This window comes from Paramormyrops kingsleyae, chromosome 4, assembly GCF_048594095.1.
Source record: "Paramormyrops kingsleyae isolate MSU_618 chromosome 4, PKINGS_0.4, whole genome shotgun sequence".
Lineage (NCBI taxonomy): Eukaryota > Metazoa > Chordata > Actinopteri > Osteoglossiformes > Mormyridae > Paramormyrops > Paramormyrops kingsleyae.
This window is the reverse complement of record NC_132800.1, coordinates 25,683,535-25,708,191: the sequence shown is the minus strand read 5'-3', so window position 1 is coordinate 25,708,191 and position 24,657 is coordinate 25,683,535. Positions and strand designations below refer to the sequence as shown.

At 43.5% G+C, this 24,657-nt stretch overlaps 2 protein-coding genes across 11 annotated transcripts in view; one reads left to right on the top strand and one right to left on the bottom strand.

Annotated features, from left to right (window-relative positions):
- Window positions 1-24,657, bottom strand: part of LOC111846294 (protein NLRC3-like) — a 303,153-nt gene that overhangs the window by 167,410 nt on the left and 111,086 nt on the right. The gene's annotated exons all lie outside the window — the stretch shown is intronic.
- Window positions 1-24,657, top strand: part of LOC140577651 (protein NLRC3-like) — a 159,364-nt gene that overhangs the window by 51,768 nt on the left and 82,939 nt on the right. For 2 of the 10 annotated variants that reach the window (XM_072710939.1, XM_072710938.1), the window contains exons 1-4: window positions 11,789-12,319; window positions 12,488-12,529; window positions 12,741-14,490; window positions 18,010-18,183. The exons of the other annotated variants lie outside the window; for them this stretch is intronic. In XM_072710939.1, the coding sequence (XP_072567040.1) occupies window positions 11,983-12,319; window positions 12,488-12,529; window positions 12,741-14,490; window positions 18,010-18,183 (2,303 nt within the window). In that variant the 5' untranslated portion in view covers window positions 11,789-11,982. Of the gene's footprint in view, window positions 1-11,788; window positions 12,320-12,487; window positions 12,530-12,740; window positions 14,491-18,009; window positions 18,184-24,657 lie in introns of those variants that run through there. 10 annotated transcript variants of the gene reach the window in all.

Below are 24,657 nucleotides of genomic sequence, written 5' to 3'. Positions count from 1 at the left end.
CCCATTTAGCGTGACAATCTGAAGTAACTGGCATGTACCACTAGGGGGAGCGTTTTTGGAATAGCTATGATAGCTTTCGTTACACATCAGGTTTTCAATCGTTTTTTTAATCAATGAATGGTAGAGCAGTGTAATGCTTACAGCGTTGTGAAAAATACGCTTATACAAAGCGTTGGATTATGAGTGCACTTCCAGACATCGTATTTCCCCCGCAGCGTGACAATCTGAAGTAACTGGCATGTGGCACTAGGGGTAGCGTCTTTGGAATAGCTATGATAGCATTCGTTACACATCAGGTTTTCAATCGTTTTTTTAATCAATGAATGGTAGAGCAGTGTAATGCTTACAGCGTTGTGAAAAATATGCTTATACAAAGCGTTGGATTATGAGCGCACTTCCAGCCATCGTATTTCCCCTGCAGCGTGACAATCTGAAGTAACTGGCATGTACCACTAGGGGTAGCGTCTTTGGATGAAAAACAATAGCATTTCATTGCCATAACTTCTTTGTTTTGTCATTAAGTAACAGTAGGAATCACGTTCACATCTTCCCACGTGTTATGTTTCCATTAATATAGCCTAATAAATACGACAAAGTGATGATTAAGAACATAACTCCCACTGACACTTAAATTGCTAATGATTGAATATTGGTTTGTTTTGGACGAATGTACCTTCAGTGTCAACTGTGCTGCAACGGGACAATCCGCCAAGTCAGACTGCACTATGAGACACTGCCAATACGTGCATGCCAGACGTAACAGTACAGTGCAGCGCTGTCCCGTGACAGTGCAGCGCTGTCCCGTGACAGTGCCGGCGTAGTCACGAGACACTGCCTTTACGTGCGTGACACTGTCATGGAAAACGTAACAGTACAGTACATTTTGAGCAGTAACCGCTGCTGGGGGGACAACATTTCAAACATTAATATCTCAGAAACTAAAGCAGCACAAAGGACAGTTTTACCGGCACAAACCAGCACAAACGCAGTACATACGATTGCGATCGGTTTGGTGGAAATCAGACACAAATGGGGGGCTAACTTCATGCTGGTGTCACGTGACCATGTAAACAACATTAATATCTCGGAAACTAAAGCAGCACAAAGGACAGTTTTAACGGCACAAACCAGCACAAACGCAGTACATACGATTGCGATCGGTTTGGTGGAAATCAGACACAAATGGGGGGCTAACTTCACGCTGGTGTCACGTGACCATGTAAACAACATTAATATATCGGAAAATAAAGCAGCACAAAGGACAGTTTTACCGGCACAAACCAGCACAAACGCAGTACATACGATTGCGATCGGTTTGGTGGAAATCAGACACAAATGGGGGGCCAACTTCACGCTGATGACGTCACCATGTAAACACACATTTATATCTCAGAAACTAAAACAGCACAAACAAAAATTTTAACGGCGCAATCCGGCACAAACGCGGCACATACGATTGAGACCAGTTTGGTTGAAATCTGAAACATATGGGGGGCCAACTTCACGCAGGTAAGAGACCCTTCTCTCACCTGAAGCAACTGTGACAGGGAGAGTAAGTAACAGTCTGAGAGCTATACTCAAATTTGGATATATGTCCAGGATATTTTCTTTATATATGTGATCAAGCATCTCAGATGGTGTGGAGATGTGTGTGGGAAAGGATCTGATGGCACTCTTGATCTCCAGCTTCAGGTCACCAGCATCAACATCTTGCATTGTTTTCTCCAGTCTGGAGCAGCATTCATTTAGTCTCCCTCTCTGCACTGTGCTTCTCATGATATCAGTGGCGTAGAGAAAGCCATACAACTCACTTATGCTCTCTAGATGTGAAAATCTCTGTCTTACTGTCATAAGTGCTGTATTTACTAACTGAAGAAAAAAGTTAGTTTTAAACTGCTCTTCACCAGTTAACTGAGTTTGATCTTCTCCATCATAGTCAAACTGTCTTCTTTGTTTTCTCTGACGCACCTCTGGCCAGCTCATCTCTGTTTCAGTCTTCTCTGCTATCTCCCTGGCATCTGACATAGCAGAGGTGAATCCATGGTCCCTAAATTCCTGAAGAAATTCTGTCACTGCCATAAACTCTCTCCTCACAGTTTCAACTGAAATTTTGGGGCTCTGCAGGATCTTGCTGACTTTATTTATATGGAACAATACATTGTACCATATAATGGTACTTACCATAAATGGCCACCTTCGCATCTCCCGCAGGAGGCTTCAAGCTGTTGAAAGAACTTCTGCATCCCTTTTCTCTGTAGCGTACTTCATCAGAGCAGTTAAAGCCTTCAATATTTCAGGCAGCTGGTATCGAACAGCTTTAACAGCTTCAACTCGACACTCCCATCTGGATGTTGATAGTGCCTTCACTGAGAGATCCTTGACATGTTCTCTGAGAATGGCCCAGCGGTGAACTGAGGAACTAAACAGAGTGTAAAGCCGCTGTAACAGACCAAAAAAGCTCATAGAAGTCACAGATGACTTGGCTGCATCACTGACAACAAGGTTCAGTGTATGACTTCCACAAGGAATACATAATGCTTTGTTGTTTAGTTCCAGCACTCTCTTTTGGACCCCTTGCTTTTTTCCCTGCATATTACTCCCGTTATCATATGACTGGCCCCGACAGTTGGAAAGGTCCAAACCAAGTGTTTCTAAGTGTCCTAAAAATGACTCACATAAGCCTTTGTCAGTTGTGTCATGTGCCTGAAGGAATCCAACAAAATGTTCATGAATGGAGATACCTAAATACCTAAAATTTTAAGTTAAGATAACTTACACTGGGCCATCTCACAATCACCTGTGACATAAAAGTGAATAAAATGTATGGTTTTGGGGAAAATGATAAAACAGCGAGAATTTACTGTTAAACAGGCTGCATCTTGCATCTTTTATAATGTACAGCCTATTACTGTAACCTTATTGATGGCAATAGAAATAACCCTCACTACCTTTTTAAGGCAATAGCTTATCTAACAGCTAAGGCTGAACCTCTGCTACCAAGTGATACTGATAGTGAACATTTTATGGACTTCTTTAGTAATAAAATTACAAACATATTCAAATGGTTCACAAGTAACTGATGCACACACCCTTAATGTTTTAGAATTAAACAATGAAGAGAAGTTAAAAACAACAATAATAACTGAAACCAAACTGACCACTTGTCCTCTGGACCCAATCCCCACTCCACTTCTTACAGAATCTCAGGGAGTTCTGTCAAGACCCATAACTGCCACAATGAATGCGTCCCTGTCCCCAGGCTATGACACTGACCAATGTAAAGTAGCAGGAATGAGACCACTACTGAAGGAACCAAGTTTGGACCCATAGAAGCTCAGCAATTACAGACCTGTCTCTAATGTACCATTTCTGTCCAGAGTTCTGAAGAAGATAGTTACTGCTCAGTTACAGCAGTCAAACTGTTAGACACACAAAATACTGGATAGATTCCAGACAGGATTCTGTCAGGGATTCAGAACTGAAACTGCCTTAACTATAGTCATATAATTCGTAACACTGGCAATTGTTCCTGACAGCGTGACAATCGGCCAATTTAATCTATTACATAGACTTGAATTTGATGATGGGATGTGTGGAAGGGCGTTGAATTGGTTTAAATCCTCTTTGACTAATTGACATCAGTATGCTCTGGCAAATAACCGTACTCTGTTGTCAAAGTCACCGGTCCAATAAGGAGTACCACAGGGATCAGTCCTTGGGCCTTTATTGTTTTCTCCCTAAATGCTGCTATTAGGTAACATGATGAGAAAACATACAGTCAAGTGAACAAGAAAGTTTTGCATGTAAGGGCATAATAATTGAAAAAAATTACCTGGACCTTACCAGGTTCTAAATGTATTTAAATGACTGACTTCAGGTGTGGGGGCAGCATGTGGTTCAGTGGGCTAAGCCTCTGTGCCTGTGATCAGAAGGTCACTGGTCTGAGCCCAGTCTTGGTACATCTGCAGGTTCTTCAGCTAGGCCCTTAACTCCCAGCTCCTTGAGTGCTGCTATGGGTGGCTGCCCTTCATAACCAACTTGATCTCACAGTGAGCAAGTTGGGGGAAGCATGAAGAGAATTTCCTCACACAGATCAATATAAAAACAGACAACAGTTCAGCATGTTATTGTTCATTTATGTTATTTATAACAATAATGAAACCAAACTGAAGAAGCCATGTGTGAAAAACTAAGTACAATTATTCAATAGCTTGTAGCACCACCTTTAGCAGCAATGACTCTAAGTAATCATTTCCTGTGTGACTTTATCAGTCACTCATATCATTATGGAGGAGTTCTGACCCACTCTTCTGTACGACGCTGCTTCAGCATTTCAGTCGGCTTGAGGTCTGGACTTTGACTGGGCCATTGCAAAACTTCTTTTCTTTTTTAGCCATTTTGTTGTAGATTTGCTGGTGTGCTTGGGATTATTGTCCTGTTTCATGACCCAATTTTGGCCAAGCTTTATCTGTCAGATGGATGACCTCATATTTAACTCTACAATACTCATGTATACAGAGGAGTTCATGCTTGACTCAATGACTGCAAGGTGCCCAGGTCCTGTGGCTACAAAACAAGCCCAAATCATTACCCCTCCACCACCGTGCCTGACAGTTGGTACGAGGTGTTTGTGTTTTTCTCCTGCGTATGAAAATATTTTGTTGTAACTTCTGACCATTTACTCTTAAAAAAATGATGAGATGCTACTTTTATACTAAAACTGTACCATAAATAAACACATAGTTCTGTGACAAAAGGTGACCATACTGCCTCCAAGATTTTGTTTGGTACTGCATCTCGCACATGCATAGCGTTAATTCCGTGTGTAGGTGCACTAAAGACGCATGGAATGAATAAAGAATACATGTGATGGCCATGATGCGTAAATAAACTCATTGTGAGTGTTGAGTATAAACCGTTGACAGCCTTTGATGAGCAGCTCCTTGAACCACCCACTCTCCTGTAGACCAGTGACCCTAAGTACTAGGTGCCAGTACTCCCCTTGTTATTCAGTGCCAGGTGCCAGTGCTCCTCTTGTTATTTAGTACCAGGTGCCAGTACTCTCCTTGTTATTCAGTGCCAGGTGCCAGTGCTCCCCTTGTTATTCAGTGCCAGGTGCCAGTACTCCCCTTGTTATGTAGTGCCAGATGCCAGTGCTCCCCTTCTTATTCAGTGCCAGGTGCCAGTGCTCCCCTTCTTATTCAGTGCCAGGTGCCAGTGCTCCCCTTGTTATTCAATGCCAAGTGCCAGTGAACCCTTTGTTATTCAATGCCAAGTGCCAGTACTCCCCTTGTTATTCAGTACCAGGTGCCAGTACTCCCCTTTTTATTCAGTAGCAGGTGCCAGTACTCCCCTTATTATTAAGTACCAGGTGTCAGTACTCCCCTTGTTATTCAGTACCAGGTGTCAGTACTCCCCGTGTTATTCAGTGCCAGGTGCCAATACTCCCCTTGTTATTCAGTACCAGGTGCCAGTACTCCCCTTGTTATTCAGTGCCAGGTGCCAGTACCCCTGTTGTTATTCAGTGCCAGGTGCCAGTACTCCCCTTGTTATTCAGTGCCAGGTGCCAGTACTCCTCTTGTTATTCAGCGCCAGGTGCCAGTACTCCGCTTGTTATTCAGCACCAGGTGCCAGTACTCCCCTTGTTATTCAGTACCAGGTGCCAGTACTCCCCTTATTATTATGTACTAGGTGTCAGTACTCCCCTTATTATTAAGTACCAGGTGTCAGTACTCCCCTTGTTATTCAGTACCAGGTGCCAATACTCCCCTTGATATTCAGTACCAGGTTCCAGTACTCCCCTTGATATTCAGTACCAGGTTCCAGTACTCCCCTTGTTATTCAGTACCAGGTGCCAGTACTCCCCTTGTTATTCAGTACCAGGTGCCAGTACTCCCCTTGTTATTCAGTGCCAGGTGCCAGTACTCCCCTTGTTATTCAGTACCAGGTGCCAGTACTCCCCTTGTTATTCAGTGCCAGGTGCCAGTACTCCCCTTGTTATTCAGGGCCAGGTACCAGTGAACCCCTTGTTATTCAATGCCAAGTGCCAGTACTCCCCTTGTTATTCAGTACCAGGTGCCAGTACTCCCCTTATTATTAAGTACTAGGTGTCAGTACTCCCCTTATTATTAAGTACTAGGTGTCAGTACTCCCCTTGTTATTCAGTACCAGGTGCCAGTACTCCCCTTGTTATTCAGAATCAGATTCCAGTACTCCCCTTATGATTCAGTGCCAGGTGCCAGTACTCCCCTTATGACTCAGTGCCAGGTTCCAGTACTCCCCTTGTTATTCAGTACCAGATTCCAGTACTCCCCTTGTGATTCAGTGCCAGGTGCCAGTACTCCGATTGTTAATCAGTGCCAGTACTCCCCTTGTTATTCAGTACCAGATTCCAGTACTCCCCTTGTGATTCAGTGCCAGGTGCCAGTACTCACCTTGTTAATCAGTGCCAGGTGCCAGTACTCCCCTTATTATTAAGTACTAGGTGTCAGTACTCCCCTTATTATTAAGTACTAGGTGTCAGTACTCCCCTTGTTATTCAGTACCAGGTGCCAGTACTCCCCTTGTTATTCAGAATCAGATTCCAGTACTCCCCTTATGATTCAGTGCCAGGTGCCAGTACTCCCCTTATGACTCAGTGCCAGGTTCCAGTACTCCCCTTGTGATTCAGTGCCAGGTGCCAGTACTCCGATTGTTAATCAGTGCCAGATGCCAGTACTCCCCTTGTTATTCAGAATCAGATTCCAGTACTCACCTTATGATTCAGTGCCAGGTGCCAGTACTCCCCTTATGACTCAGTGCCAGGTTCCAGTACTCCCCTTGTTATTCAGTACCAGATTCCAGTACTCCCCTTGTGATTCAGTGCCAGGTGCCAGTACTCACCTTGTTAATCAGTGCCAGGTGCCAGTACTCCCCTTGTGATTCAGTGCCAGGTGCCAGTACTCACCTTGTTAATCAGTGCCAGGTGCCAGTACTCCCCTTGTGATTCAGTGCCAGGTGCCAGTACTCCCCTTGTGATTCAGTGCCAGGTGCCAGTACTCCCCTTGTGATTCAGTGCCAGGTGCCAGTGCTACCCTTGTTAATCAGTGCCAGGTGCCAGTACTCCCCTTGTGATTCAGTGCCAGGTGCCAGTACTCCCCTTGTGATTCAGTGCCAGGTGCAGGTGCTACCCTTGTGATTCAGTGCCAGGTGCCAGTGCTCCCCTTGTTATTCAGTGCCAGGTGCCAGTACTGTCCTTGTGATTCAGTGCCAGGTGCTAGTGCTACCCTTGTGATTCAGTGCCAGTACTCCCCTTGTTATTCAGTGCCAGGTGCCAGTGCTACCCTTGTGATTCAGTGCCAGTACTCCCTTTGTTATTCAGTGCCAGGTGCCAGTGCTACCCTTGTGATTCAGTGCCAGTGCTCCCCTTGTTATTCAGTGCCAGTACTCCCTTTGTCGCCTTTCAGTTTTCACACAACCAAACCACAGACAATCACTTTCCCCCCCAAATTCACTCAATACATGAACTCTGCCACCAGGCGGCAAAACATACTTGACAGTGTTTATTCTAATATCAAGCATGGCTACTAGAGGTGTAACGATACGCGTATTCGTATTGAACCGTTCGGTACGAGGCTTTCGGTTCGGTACGCATTACAAACCGAACGATTCAGAAAAATACTTTTATCCCTCTGGAGTCGACGGCATCCTCAGCGATGCCGAGTATCTTTCTTGTCTATTTCAGTTCATAACTCGCTGAAATCTTATTATAGAAACATGAAAAAAACGCTGACTAAATCCGTAATCGGTCTCCTTTTCAAAACGTCCATTAAGTATTAAAGTTTTTAAAATTGAGCTAAACCGGCATAAAAAGTAAACCAAGTCATCTTACTTTGTTTTACCTGGATCGGGGGCGTGTAGTGCCGCTCTCACCCGAAGATCGCTATTCACATTCTAAATAGCCACATTAATTAGCGCGTATTCAAATGGAATTCGCATGGTAATTTTATTAACAGCGCAACGGTGCAACGCGATCCAGATACATCCCCATCAGCGCCATAATAGGGGGGTAGGGACGTGGCCAGGTGACAATGGCTCATTCATACACATGACAGTTGCTACATATTCAATGAAAGGAGCCAGAAATAGTGACATGAGTTCGGTTTTTCTTATTTATTTATCCAACTGAACGTTGCAACTATACCATTTAGTCATCTTCATGTAGCCAAGACTTTGTTGATCAGATATCTTGGATCAAAACAAACTGCCAGCATTGCTTACTATGTACTTTTATTATGTGTCTGCAATTATTCTAAGCTGCATTTTGCAATATCCATACTTTGATGTCAAATTACAAACTTAACATAAATCTGACATATTTACAAAGTACACTAAGATTAAGATGAGTTTAATGCCAAAACAAATATATAAGAAATAATTTATTTGCTATGAATTAAGTTTATGATATTGAATGAAATGTGTGATCATGCCCCAGTCAGTGAAAGTGTGTTCCCTACTCCTAGACTCCAGAGGGTTATATTTGAAAAAAATAAAAGAGAATAAAGTGTGTAAAATATAATGTTTTCAGTGCTACTACGCTCAACAAGGCAGCCCAAACGACGTGACAGGCAACGTGCTGACTGCCCCTCCCACCCCCAAACACTACTCCAGTCAGTCAGGCATTTGCTGCACTAGCTCGTTGCAAAATGGCTAGTAACGTTAATGCAATTATCAGACCAGAAATAGAGTATCCTCCTATAACCAACAGGTCTGGAGTTTGGGAGCACTTTGGTTTCCCTGTAAGTTATGAGGGTGATGGCAAGAGAGTGGTGGATAAAATGTGGACACACTCATCTTTCTGGAAAAAAAACTTAAAAATTGATTGAAACTGAGTTCCATATAAAAACAAAATTGTTCTTTTCTTTGTAGTTTATAACTACTACAAAGTTACATAATTTTTTTTTATCAGGAGCTTTTTGGTTTTGGTTATAAAGGAGGTTTTGTTTTATTTGCTGCTAAAAAGAAACCTCAGAAGATGTGTGAAGAATAGCTTCATCATTGTTTAAAGTAAAAGAAAAAACAAGATCATACTTTTTTGATGTTTTAATAAATAAAAAAGTGAAAAAAATCAAAGAAATTATCTGGCATTTTTTTTTATTTTTGCTGTATCGAAAACATACCGAACCGTGACACCACTGTGTCGTATCGAACCGAACCGCGATTTTTGTGAACCGTTACACCCCTAATGGCTACTGAACTGTGCCTTTACCACATTTAGGCCAGTCACACCACCTTGCTCTTCTCCTCATACCAGCCTATATCCCCCTCAGGAAGAAAGTAAGACTTGGCCAGGGGACGCTATTTCCCAGCTACACACAACGACTGGAGTCTATTTGAATATCAGGACTTAGAGCAGGACACACAAACTGTGCTGTTCTACATTGCAAACTGTGCTGACAATGTCAGTGTCAACAAACCCGCCCAGGTTTTTCCAAACCAGAAACCCTGGATGATGACAGAAGTCCACTCACTCATCAGGAACCGCCATACTGCCTTCAGGACAGGAGACAGAGGACAGGGTACAGGGGACAGGGGACAGTACAGCACAGGGAGAGATGACCTGAGGAAGGGCATCAAAGCTGCCAAGATGGCACAGAAACTGAAAATGTAGGACCAGTACAAACATACGTAGTGTACAGAAGGACCAGAATTAGTGTGAATTGAGAAGCCTTATGGCCTGGGGGAAAAAGCTTCCTGAGTCTCTCTGTCCTGGACATGAGGCAACGGAGCCGTCTGCCTGAGTTCAGCCTGTGGAACAGGCAGTTTGCGGGGTGTGAGGAGTCCTTAATTATCTTGGTACCTCTGGACCTGCAGCGTTTATTGTAGGTGTCCAGCAGGGAGGGCAGAGGAGATCTGACACGACGCTCGGCCGCCCTGATCACCCTCTGCAGGGCTATGTGCTCCTTCAGAGAACAGTTCCCAAACCATACCGTAATGTTCATGGTCAAGATGCTCTCCACAGCAGCTGAGTAGAAGGTTTTTAGGATCACTGGAATGACCCTAAATCTCCTCAGCTGCCTCAGGTGGTACAGCCACTTCCTCGCTCTGGTGACCAGAGTATAAACAGCTTCTTTGCTCGCTTTGAGTCACACAGGTCAGACACAGTCACACTGCCCCCCCCACCCCCCCAGCCTCCAGCACTCCCACACTCACTCTGCAGGAACACCAAGTGAGATGAGCACTCAGGCAAGTCAACCCGAGGAAAGCAGCTGGTCCTGAGAGCATCAGGCAAAATACTCAAAGCATGTCCTTCCCAGCTCTCTGGCATCCTCACCAAGATCTACAATCGCTCCTTATCCCAACCCACCATCCCTCGCTGCTTGAGGTCATCCACCATCATCCCTGTCCCATAGAAGTCTGATATAACCTGCCTCAGTGATTACAGGCCAATCGCTTTCACCTCAGTGGAGATAACATGCTTTGAGGGGCTGGTTGCACATCACATCAAGGCCAGCCTCCCTCCTTATAGTTTAATATCCAAAGTGCCCATTGAATACTGAAGGAACATGCAGTGTAATGGCTGTATCCTTTTTGACTTAAACACAGGGTGAAATATGGCCCATAGTTATTAGTCCAAATGATCAGTGGACGTCTCTCCCTGCGACTGCAAACTGCCTGTGTGAGTAAAAACTGACCAGTTTGCTTTGGTTGTAAGATATTACAGCTGCTAAACTGACTTTTGAATATAAAGCTAAAATTACTTTTGGTTTTTATTACAGAGTCAGACTGATACACAGGACCTGGTTTCCTTACAGCCATAATCATCTAAGCAATGGCTCACCAGGAGGTTTGGCTACAGCGTTTCGGCATTTGATGCATTTTGTCCATAAATACCAGACACTGAAAGGCAGGGAAGCTTAAGCTGAGTAATGATTTTCAGCTGAAGGTTGCTGAACATAGCAGACAAAAAGCTCCCTCTCCACAGTGCTCTTCCCCAGGCTACTTCCGTACCATACTGCCTACACCAAATGGTATAGATGGGCTGATACAGAAAAACTTAATCTAAAATATGTAAAATTATATTACTTCCATACCGCCCTACACCAAATGGTACAGACTGGGCTGGAACAGAATAACTTAATCTAAAATATGAATAATTATATTACTTCCGTACCGCCCTACACCAAATGGTACAGACGGGCTGCAACAGAATAACTTAATCTAAAATATGTATAATTATATTACTTCCGTACCGCCCTACACCAAATGGTACAGACGGGCTGCAACAGAATAACTTAATCTAAAATATGTATAATTATATTACTTCCGTACCGCCCTACACCAAATGGTACACACGGGCTGGAATAGAATAACTTAATCTAAAATATGAATAATTATATTACTTCCGTACCGCCCTGCACCAAATGGTACAGACGGGCTGCAACAGAATAACTTAATCTAAAATATGTATAATTATATTACTTCCGTACCGCCCTACACCAAATGGTACAGACGGGCTGCAACAGAATAACTTAATCTAAAATATGTATAATTATATTACTTCCGTACCGCCCTACACCAAATGGTACAGACGGGCTGCAACAGAATAACTTTATCTAAAATATGTATAATTATATTACTTCCGTACTGCCCTACGCCAAATGGTACAGACGGGCTGGAACAGAATAACTTTATCTAAAATGTGTATAATTATATTTGATGCTGCCTTAACATTATGTTTGCAGTCTGTTATGATTTGACCCTATTGTTTTAATGTGCTGTATTGGATCTTAACTTGAAACTGTTTATATTGGACAGGTCTCTCTTTTAAAAGAGATTTTAAACATCAGTGAGACTAACCTGCTTAAATAAGGTTAAATAATAATGCAGAAATAAACACACGTGTGTCTCCTATAGTAATGAAAGAATCACAGCAGGTATCTCCAGCAGACATATAAGACTGTGAGCAGGAAACCTGCCTTCTGTTAACAGAAAGGTCAGTGCATGTGTGGGAGTGACCATGTACGGGTTTGTGAGTCTCATGGACTCATCTCTGACATTCTGCAGACCCAGACCTCGCTCCCCGACCTCTTGGAGGAGTACCTGGAGGAGCTCGATGATGAAGAGCTGAAGAAGTTTAAATGGAAACTGAGTCACACACAGTATAAAGAGTTAAAGCCCCTTCCCAGGGGTCTGGTGAAGGGCTTGGATAGGACAGACCTCGCTGACAAGATGATAAATTCCTACAGCGAAGTTGATGCTTTCAATGTCATGCTTGAAATCCTGAAGAATATGACCCTGAATGACCTTGCTGAGAGACTGAAGGCAGACCTGCAGATTTGTAATCACGCTTTTTAACTTTTCTCACTTGTCATATAAAACCATATGTAACCTTTTTTAGGTATTGAAAAAGAAATATATTAAATAACATTATATGGGAAATAATGAAGTTTTTGCTACATACTGATGTTGAAGATAGAAATGAATATGAAATTCTTTCTTATTTCAGGTAACCAAGCAGGAAGTGAGCTGGGTGACGTATCAGAGAAAAGTAAGAGCTGTGTGCTATTATCTACATGTATGTGGTGTTTCAGAAAAAAATCTGTATGATGTGATATTTAAAGTTTCATTTATCACAGTGAAATAGTGAACATTGTGTGTGTGTGTGTGTGTGTGTGTGTGTGTGTGTGTTTATATTCTTCCTCTCACACTGGTCAGGATCCTGTTGAGAAATTGTCCATTTTCCTCCCATATTTCTTCAGGGGAGCTCATGATGGACAGAATAAAATGTAACATGAAGAAGAAATTTGAGTTTGTCACTGAAGGGAAAGCTAAGGAAGGACAGCCAACACTTCTCAAAGAGATTTACACAGAACTCTACATAACTGAAGGGGGAGCTGGAGGAGTCAATGATGAACATGAAGTGAGACAGATTGAAACAGCATCCAAGAAAAGGCAAACTGAAGATACTACAGTCAAGTGCAATGATATATTTAAACCCTTATGCGGGCGTGAGACACCTATCAGAACTGTACTCACTAAAGGGGTGGCAGGTATCGGGAAAACAGTCTCTGTGCAGAAATTTATTCTCGACTGGGCAGATGGAAAAGCAAACCAGGACATTCACGTCATATTTGCTCTTCCTTTCCGGAGCCTGAATTTGATTAAGGATGAATACAGTCTGATTGAACTGCTTCACCGCTTTGACCCAGAACTAAATTCATTTCAATCTACTGAGCTGTTTAGGTACAAAGTCTTGTTCATCTTTGATGGTCTGGATGAGTGTCGACTTCCTCTAGATTTTCAGAACAATGAGAGCTGGTTTGATGTAAAAAAGGAAACATCACTGGATGTGCTGTTGACTAACCTCATTAAGGGGAATCTGCTTCCATCCGCTCTCCTCTGGATAACCTCCCGGCCTGCAGCAACCAATCAGATACTTACTGAGTGCATCGACCAGGTGACAGAGATACGAGGGTTCAGTGATGCCCAGAAGGAGGAGTATTTCAGAAAGAGATTTAATAATGAGAGCTTGGCTGAAAGGATTATCAGACATGTGAAATCATCAAGGAGCCTCTTCATCATGTGCCACATACCTGTGTTCTGCTCGATTTCAGCCACTGTCCTTGAGAGTCTTTTTAGTGAGACTGACAGGGGAGAAATTCCAAGGACTCTGACTGAAATGAACACACACTTCCTGATCTTTCAGACAAAATTAATTAAAAACAAGTACAGGCCCCAGAATAGGACAGAGTGGTACAGGAAACTGAAGGATGGATTGATGAAAAACAATGAAACTAATGATATTAGACGCCTCCTTCTAAATCTCGGTAAACTGGCTTTTCATAACCTTGAAAAAGGCAATCTCATATTTTATAAGAAAGATCTGGAAAAGAGTGACCTTGACATCAGAGAAGCTTCAGTTTACTCTGGAGTGTGCACAGAAGTCTTTAAAGAGGAATATGGGTTGTATCGGGATAAGGTGTACTGCTTTGTGCATCTGAGCATCCAGGAGTATCTCGCTGCTTTATATGTGTTTCTATCAAAGTCATCAGCTAAGCTACTGAAGACTGCAGTGGATCAGGCATTAAAGAGCAAGAATGGACACTTGGACCTCTACCTCCGCTTCCTCCTGGGCCTCTCAACAGACTCCAGTAAGACTCTGTTACAAAGGCTACTGGGACAGAGGAGATTCAGCTCACATAACATTGGGGAAACAGCGCAATACATCAAGGGGAAAATAAAGGAGAATTTATCTCCAGAAAGGACCATCAACCTGTTCCACTGTCTGACTGAGCTAGGTGACAATTCTCTAGTAGAGGAGGTGCAAAAATACCTGAATTCAGGAAGCCTTTCAGCAGAAGACCTCTCACCTGCACAGTATTCAGCTCTGGCCTTTGTGTTACTGATGTCAGATGAGGAGCTGGATGTGTTTGATCTGAAGAAATTCTTCAGATCAGATCATGAGCACTGGAGGCTGCTGCCTGTGGTCAAGACATGCAAGACAGCTCTGTAAGTGATGTGAGGATGTAAAACATGTCTTCTCTGGCAGTAAATTATTAGTATTGTTTGAAATATACCAAACATACAATCTCTTCCTCCGCATGCATTAATGACTTGGCTAGATTTGTTTTTGTTATCCTGAACCCAGATTTTATAATGACTGAGGGTAGTGATGTAGTAAAAAACACAAAAGTGACATTTCCACTAACATCCACTATGCCTTCCGATAACTGGGACAGCATCCTAACCTGCTATAGAAACAAAGAGGCTCTTTATCTGGAGGGTTTATAGGTGAAATGGTCTTTTATTTGTACAGGTATATTGGTTTGCTTCTCTTCTCAGTCTCCATGAGAGACACAGACACATTTACAGGGAGAACAAGCTTAGGGGTCACAGCACTGGGTTGGCTGGCGTCCAGCACCCCTGGAACTGGAGGTTTAAGGGCCTTGCTCATGGGCCCACAGACATGTGACTATTCTGCCGAATCTCGAACCAGCAGTCTTCCGACCACAGGCCCAGAGGCTTAGCCTGCTGAGCCACACACCAGCTCCACAGAAATGCTATGTGAGTGTTATTGTCAGCAGCTGTGTTCATACGATGGACCCCAAAGCTGGGAGCTTCCAGAAGACTGCTGTCGCTGGCTGCTCACTGGCGCCCTCTGCTGGCCTCAGCTGCTCCTGGCTAAGGATGTGACAACACATCTAGTTTTGCAGTAGTAGGGATGCACTGTATTAAATATATATTGAAACTGTATAACTATTTTATTTATTTCCCCCTCCTGGATTAATAACCAAAAAGGATTTTTCGGAATTCAGGTTTTATATTGGCTGGAGTTCAAATTGCCCATTGGTGTGTGTGTTTGTGTGTGTGTGTGTGTGTGTGCGAGCAGGTATACCTATCCTTATGGGGACATAATGTCCCCATAACGTGATAAATATCCGTTTTTTTCCCCTTATGGGGACCGGTTTCCTGGTCCCCATAAGGGAAAACTCTATTTCATAAAAATATATTTATCACGTTATGGGGGAAATAATAATGTATACCCTACATGTGCGTGTGTGTGTGTGTGTGTGTGTGTGTGTGTGTGTGCCCTGTGATGGGTTGGCACCTCGTCCTGGTTTGTTTCCTGCCTTGTGTGTGTGTGTGTGTGTGTGTGTGTGTGTGTGTGTGTGTGTGTGCGTGTGCCCTGTGATGGGTTGACGCCTCGTTATTTCCTGCCTTGCACCCATAGCCTCCGGGATCCGCACCAGAGCCCCATGACCCTGAACAGGATTGGCGGTTTCAGAATATGGATGGATGGATGGATTTTGGCTGAAGTTAGTAATGCTTTAGTTAGTAACCATCCTTTGTGTGAAAAACAACCAAGAGCCAGAATTTCACAGAATGTTCCAGTTTGTCTTAATACTGGGCAAACCACTCAGAAATTCTTTTTCAGTTCTGGACACTGGAAGAAGAATTTCTGGAAATACTGGGTGTGGAACGTGACTCTTTGGGTTCGGACTCGGTGCCCGTGAGTGGATGGCCATTGGTTCAGATCTCCTGGCCGGCAGAGTGATGTCATCACTGGTCCCCTTGAGCAGGTCCCTTAATGCCAGTCACTGCAGATGCACTGAATACTGGCCAAACCTTTGCTGTTACCCCCAAACTTTCTTTCACCTGTGTATGTGTCTGTGAGTTTCATGGAGAGCAAGATGGGGGAGGTAAAAAGGCAATTTCCTCATGGGGATGAATGACGTATCAAAATTCATAAAAACAGCTGTAAGGAACATCCAAAATCTTGGGATTGCATCACATATGCAGTAATAGAAGAGCAGGAATGTTGTCTGGTCCGGCGGCCTTCTGTGAGATGATTCTGAACACAGTTCTCCTTACATCACTCATGGTCAGGCGGAGCACCTGCTCGTTGGGGGGAGGGGTGATCTTCCTTGCTGCCATGTCATTCTGTGCTTCAAACTGTGCATAGATGTGATTCAGCACATCTGGAAGAGAGGTCTCACTGTCACAGGCAGGTGGAGATGTCCTGTAGTGGGTGATGCCCAGATGCCCTGCCACATGTGTCGTACGTCCCCAGTGTTTTGGACGTGGCTGTGGATTCTCTCAGCTTTTGCACTATTTGCTGCTCTGATGGCCTGGGATAGGTTGGTCCAGCACCCTTTTCTATGGAAAGGATACCCATAGCAGCTGCTTATACCATTGTATGGGCACCTTTTAGGGCACTACATCACATATCCTCCACTAGAAGGGCTCTTCATAATGGCACCCATTTCCATTAGAAAGGTACCCATAGGAGTCGCTTATACCATTGTATGGGCACCTTTTAGGGCACTACATCACATATCCTCCACTAGAAGGGCTCTTCATAATGGCACCCATTTCCGTTAGAAAGGTACCCATAGGAGCCGCTTATACCATTGTATGGGCACCTTTTAGGGCACTACATCACATATCCTGCACTAGAAGGGCTCTTCATAATGGTCCCCTTTTCCGTTAGAAGGGTACCCATAGGAGCTGCTTATACCATTGTATGGGCACCTTTTAGGGCACTGCATCACATATCCTCCACTAGAAGGGCTCTTCATAATGGCACCCTTTTCCGTTAGAAGGGTACCCATAGGAGCCGCTTATACCATTGTATGGGCACCTTTTAGGGCACTACATCACATATCCTGCACTAGAAGGGCTCTTCATAATGGCACCCTTTTCCGTTAGAAGGGTACCCATAGGAGCCGCTTATACCATTGTATGGGCACCTTTTAGGGCACTGCATCACATATCCTCCACTAGAAGGGCTCTTCATAATGGCACCCTTTACCCGTTAGAAGGGTACCCATAGGAGCCGCTTATACCATTGTATGGGCACCTTTTAGGGCACTACATCACATATCCTGCACTAGAAGGGCTCTTCATAATGGCACCCTTTTCCGTTAGAAGGGTACCCATAGGAGCCGCTTATACCATTGTATGGGCACCTTTTAGGGCACTGCATCACATATCCTGCACTAGAAGGGCTCTTCATAATGGCACCCTTTTCCGTTAGAAGGGTACCCATAGGAGCTGCTTATACCATAGTATGGGCACCTTTTAGGGCACTACATCACATATCCTCCACTAGAAGGGCTCTTCATAATGGCACCCTTTTCCGTTAGAAGGGTACCCATAGGAGCCGCTTATACCATAGTATGGGCACCTTTTAGGGCACTGCATCACATATCCTCCACTAGAAGGGCTCATTAATACACTTCATCACATCTTCTCGCTCTATAAGGCACCAACTCCAGTGAAGGGGACATCCTAGATGGTGCTAAACCGTGCTTTAGGCAGCTAATAGTGGCATTTTCACCATTCCTTAGGGAATATTTTTGACGTTTTTTCAGCCATGGGGGCTCTAGGGTGGTGACTGCCCCCCCATTCCCCCTCTGGGTCCCCCAGTGGCCTGTGCTGCTCGCTTGTTTTAATGTTGCTGTCAGTACTATTAACAATGTGTAGGTTATATATGTGTCTGTGTCTTAACATATTTTCTTTTTCCAGGCTGAACAGCTGTAATCTCACAGAGACATGCTGTGACACGTTGGCTTCAGCTCTCAGATCAAACTCCTCACCCCTGAGAGAGCTGGACCTGAGTGACAATGACCTGCAGGATTCAGGAGTGAAGCTGCTCTCTGCTGGACTGGGGGATTCACACTGTAAGCTGGAGATACTGAGGTCAGTCTTCCTGGGTATTCCACACTGTAAACTGGGGGTAGTGAGGTGAGTATTAGGTATTCCACACTGTAAACTGGGGGTAGTGAGGTGAGTATTACTGGGTACTCCACACTGTACGCTGGAGATACTAAGGTAGAAAATAACCAATGATTTCAAAGTAAAGCAGGAGTATCTAAGTCTACAGGTTGAGTTAAAAAGTAACATTAGACTCGCTAAGTGGAATGTCGAAAGGAAGATTCCATTGGAGGCTAATGATGACATTAAAGGTTTCTTCCAATATAACTCCAAAAGAACTATAAAAGCTGAAATCACTAATCTACAGGATAGTAAGGGCCTTATAATTGAAAATGAAATTGATATAGTAAATGAGTTTAATGATTATTTTACACGGGTGTTCACGGTAGAGGAAATGATTAACTTACCACCATTTAGTACAAATACAGTGTCGTATATTAACGATATACAGCACCCTCCACAATTATTGGAACCTCTTGTAAAGATTTGTAAAAATGGTTAGAAAAAATCCACTTTTTGGCAAAGCAGCTTTATCTCACACTGAAATTTTTTGAAAAATCCAACCTTTCATTGAAATAAATGTATTCAAAGAAAAACAAATCCTTCATCAAGAAATAATTATTTTCAATAAAAACACATGTGCCATGATTATTGGCACCCCTGCTTTTAATACTTTGCACAGCCCCCCTTTGCCAGTGTAACAGCACTGAGTCTCCTATAACATTTTATAAGGTTGGAGAATACAGAGCAGGGCATCTGAGTCCATTCCTCTGTACAGAATCTCTCCAGATCACCCAGGGTCCTCGGCCCTCTCTTGTACACTCTGCTCTTCAGCTCAGCCCACTGGTTTTCAGTGGGGTTCCGGTCAGGGGACTGAGATGGCCATGGCAGAAGCTTGATACTGCAGTCAGCTAAACATTTTTATGTTGATTTGGACATGTGCTTAGGATCACTGTCCTGCTGGCAGATCCAATGACGGCCCAGCTTTAGTTTCCTGGCAGAAGCAGCCAAATATTGATATACTGTAAAATGTCCTGGTATTTCATGGAGTCCATAGTGCCATGTACCCTAACGAGGTTTCCGGGGCCTTTGGAGGAAAAACAGCCCCAAAACATCACAGAACCTCCACCATATTTTACAGTTGGGATGAGGTTCATTTCATTATATCCATCCTTCTGTTTACACCAAACCCACCTTGAATGTTTATTGCCAAAAAGCTACATTTTTGTTTCATCAGACCATTGAATTTGATTCCAGTCAAAGTTGTAGTAATGTTTTGCGAACTCCTGCCACTTACATGTGAAGTAACTGACAGAAAAGGCTTCTTTCTGTCATACCTTTCAAAAATCTCTTAGCATGAAGGTGTCGTCTGATGGTTTTTTCAGAGACGTGGTAACCCCAAGATTTTACTTGGTCTTGTAATTCACCAACAGTCATCCTTGGGGATTTTTTTATCTCTCTTATGATCCTCCTCACTGTATGTGGGGGCTAAATAAACTTGGGTCGTCTTCCAGGCAGGTTTCTAACAGTTCCAGTTGATGTCCACTTTTTAATTATTGCCCTAACAGTAGAAAAGGGCATTTTAAGGCTATTTTTCATACCCATTCCCTGACTTATGAAGGTCAGCACACTTCTCCCTCATTTGGTCTGTGTGATCTCTTATCTTTCCCATGTTGATGGATGACTAAGGGAATTTGGCCTCTGTGTCTCCTCATGTTTGTACCCCAGATAATCAGAAAGTCATGGATTACAGCTTGAAGGTTCCTATTCACTCCAATCAACTCAAAGATGTACAATTTACAAGGGAAACATGCTTCAGTTACATTGTGTTCACTATAATTTGCAGGGGTGCCAATAATCATGCCACATGTGTTTTCATTAAAAATAATATTTCTTGAAGGTTTTTTTTTTTTTTTTAATAAATTAATTTCAGTAAAAGGTTGGATTTCTCATTTTTTCAGTGTGAGATGTAGCAACTTCACCAGAAGGTGGATTTTTTCTTACCCTTGTACAAAGGGGTGCCAATAATTGCGGAGGGCACTGTATGTATAACTGAGGCTGATGTGGTACAAAGCCTAGCTAAGCTCAAAATAAATAAATCACAGAGCCCTGATGGCATCTTGCCTATACTTTTAAAAGAGATGAGGGATATTATTATCCAACCTTTAACTTTATTATTCCAGAAATCCTTATCTGCTGGTGTGATACCTTCTGATTGGAAGTATGCTAATATAATGCCCATATTGAGAAAAGGGGATAGAAGTAATCCAGCAAATAATTATTAATGTAACTCGCATAACTGGAAAAGTAATGGAAGCTATTAGTAGTTATTAGAGGCACAAAGTCACAGTGGGTCTGCGTTCATAGTGGGGTACCGCAGGGTTCAATTTTAGGACCGCTATTGTTCCTAATTTACATTAATGATATTGACACGAATACATACAGTAAACTGGTAAAATTTGCAGACGACACCAAGGTGGGCGGGGTAGCAGATACTAATCTAGCAGCAGAGAGGCTACAACAGGATCTAGATTTAATTAGCGACTGGGCTGATACTTGGCAGATTAAATTTAACACAGATAAATGTAAGGTAATCCATGCAGGGAGCAGAAATATAAAGTACAGATATTTTATGGGTTCCACTGAAATAAAGGTAGCTGATTACGAGAAAGATCTCGGTGTGTATGTTGATGCTTCCATGTCCCACTCTCGCCAGTGTGGGGAAGCAATAAAAAAGGCCAATAGAATGTTGGGTTATATCTCTAGGTGTGTGGAGTTTAAGTCAAGGGAGGTGATGTTACATTTATATAATTCCTTGGTAAGACCCCACCTAGAATATTGTGTGCAGGTTTGGTCACCATACCTTAAGAAGGACATTGCTGCCTTACAAAAGGTGCAACGGAGGGCTATGAGAATGATTCCTGGTCTTAGAGGAATGTCTTATGAGGAGCTGAATCTGTTTAGCCTTGAGCAAAGGAGACTGAGGGGGGACATGATCCAGGTCTATAAGATTATAACGGGTCTGGATGCGGTTCAGCCAAATGGCTATTTCAATATTAGTTTAAATACTAGAACTCGTGGCCATAAGTGGAAATTAGCCGGAGAACATTTTAAAACAAATTTGAGGAAGCACTTCTTTACACAGCGTGCAGTTAGAGTATGGAATAGTCTTCCTGCTAGTGTAGCTGTATTAAAATGGATGAGAGAGGGATATAGGGCTCTCGAAGGAACAAACAGGCAGGCTTAGGTTCACTCAAAAACACTTTAATACAAGTAATACAAGATAACTTCACATTAAAATCGATATCAATATATCAGTTAAAAGCAATGCAAAATAACCTTGTACCACAAGGGATATAGAATAGCATATATCATACGAACTAAGGTATATATAAAAGAAATAATAATAAAATATAGACAATGCAAATTATTATCACGAGCGGTGATAATTAATCCCCATTAGTCAATAAAACGTATAAGCAGCTGCAAAACTATTTACACTCAGACGTGCCATCATCACCCACCTTCACACACGGACTGGGGAGCCCTTTCAGTCCTGGCAGGAGACCAACACGTGAGTCCCGAGAAAGTGCCGGGCGATGCGCCCTCTATCCCACGGCTGTGCTCCGGTCAGTACTGGGATCTCCCCCTTCCTTTATACTAAATTTAGCGTTGCATGCGGGCAGGGGGTAAGCTGGCCAGGCTCACCCCTTCCCCCCAGGCAATATGTACTCCAATTCCCCCTTTTGTCCGAGTGCTGCTGCTTGCGATAAGATACTACAATAGGCGTCCTTGTGCCAGGTGTCTTTGCGCAATGCCTCCCTGTTCCCCCCTACAGGCAATATAGGGCGCTGTATACCGACCCCCCCCCATCTCCCGAAACCAAGATGAGCATCCTGCATGCCGATCTAATGGCCGAGATTAGCATCCTGCATGCCGATCTAATGGCCCAGATTAGCATCCTGCATGCCGATCTAATGGCCCAGATGTGCATCCTGCATGCCGATCTAATGGCCCAGATGAGCATCCTGCATGCCGATCTAATGGCCCAGATGTGCATCCTGCATGCCGATCTAATGGCCCAGATTAGCATCCTGCATGCCGATCTAATGGCCCAGATGAGCATCCTGCATGCCGATCTAATGGCCCAGATGAGCATCCTGCATGCCGATCTAATGGCCCAGATTAGCATCCTGCATGCCGATCTAATGGCCCAGATTATCATCCTGCATGCCGATCTAATGGCCCAGATTAGCATCCTGGCTTCTTTTTATGAGCCCAAGTTATTTATGGCAAAATTAGGTTTTACAGGGGATCGTTAAATAACATGTTCGTGCAGCCTAGTAACATTCGGAATGAGTTATGGACGATTGATCTGAATTTCAGGACGACCAGTCCACACGCGATCGGAATTAATCCACAATTACAACTTCCCAGAATATTATAGTAAAGGATTAATTCCATATCACGTGGGTGACGTAATCGTCCATGAATTCATCCTAATACAGTAGCGGAAGCTAAAACCCTGGGTTCCTTTAAATCAGTTGTTAAAATAAGATTTTAACAACTCTGAGCTATTAGTTAAGTTCTCCCCAAATGAGCTTGATGGGCCGAATGGCTCCCTCTCGTTTGTAAATTTCTTATGTTCTTATGTTCTATAATCTAAGCGAAAATGGTAGATTACCTGGATACAAATAACATTCTGAAGGATAACCAACATAGAAACATTTTTGTGTGACTGGGTATACAGGCCCACAGAGCATGCAGATAATTATCTATGACACCCATGGTGCACTGTGAGCAGATATACAGGCCCACATAGCACGCAGATAATCATCTGTGACACCCATGGTGCACTGTGAGCGGGTATACAGGCCCACATAGCATGCAGATAATCATCTGTGACACCCATGGTGCACTGTGAGCGGGTATACAGGCCCACATAGCATGCAGATAATCATCTGTGACACCCATGGTGCACTGTGAGCGGGTATACAGGCCCACATAGCATGCAGATAATCATCTGTGACACCCATGGTGCACTGTGAGCGGGTATACAGGCCCACATAGCATACAGATAATTATCTATGACACCCATGGTGCACTGTGAGCAGGTATACAGGCCCACATAGCATGCAGATAATCATCTGTGACACCCATGGTGCACTGTGAGCAGATATATAGGCCCACATAGCACGCAGATAATCATCTGTGACACCCATGGTGCACTGTGAGCAGGTATACAGGCCCACATAACACGCAGACAATTATCTGTGACACCCATGGTGCACTGTGAGCAGGTATACAGGCCCATATAGCACACAGACAATTATCTGTGACACCCATGGTGCACTGTGAGCAGGTATACAGGCCCACATAGCATGCAGATAATTATCTGTGACACCCATGGTGCACTGTGAGCAGGTATACAGGCCCACAGAGCACGCAGACAATCATCTGTACACCCATGGTGCACTGTGAGCGGGTGTACAGGCCCACATAGCATGCAGATAATTATCTGTGACACCCATGGTGCACTGTGAGCAGGTATACAGGCCCACATAGCATGCAGATAATCATCTGTGACACCCATGGTGCACTGTGAGCAGGTATACAGGCCCACATAGCATGCAGATAATTATCTGTGACACCCATGGTGCACTGTGAGCAGATATACAGGCCCACAGAGCATGCAGATAATTATCTGTGACACCCATGGTGCACTGTGAGCAGGTATACAGGCCCACAGAGCATGCAGATAATTATCTGTGACACCCATGGTGCACTGTGAGCAGGTATACAGGCCCACAGAGCATGCAGATAATTATCTGTGACACCCATGGTGCACTGTGAGCAGGTATACAGGCCCACAGAGCATGCAGATAATTATCTGTGACACCCATGGTGCACTGTGAACAGGTATACAGGCCCACATAGCATGCAGATAATCATCTGTGACACCCAAAAATTGCCTATTCTCAACTCCGTATTTATGGATTGAGTCTTTCAATGTCATGAAATGACTGTTATTGAAAAGGAGGCAGAGATTGGTGTAATCCCTTTCTGTTCCCATGAGTGATAGTTAATAGTGGAATTGTGAAGTAGGAATTCCAGATTATTCCATATTGGGGTGTATTTACAGGGTCTGAGAGTGCAGTTTGTGATTTTAATGGCTTTCCACTGGGCTGTCAGCGTTGTGCAAATGGCAGTATTGTTAAAGCAGTTATGTTTCTTTAATGAAATATTGAGAAAGGGTAAGTCTGCACGTCTGAGATTTTTACAGTAGAGCTGCTCCTGCTCTAACCATGTAGTGTGACCATTTAGTTAAGTGTTGCAGTTGATTTGCTAAGTAAAAATGAAGAAAAATCTGAGCTTGTAATCCGTCTTGAGATGTGGAATGTTTGATTTTTGCGTTTTTGTTTTTCCAGTAAAAATGTGACATTAACGAGTTCAGAGTTT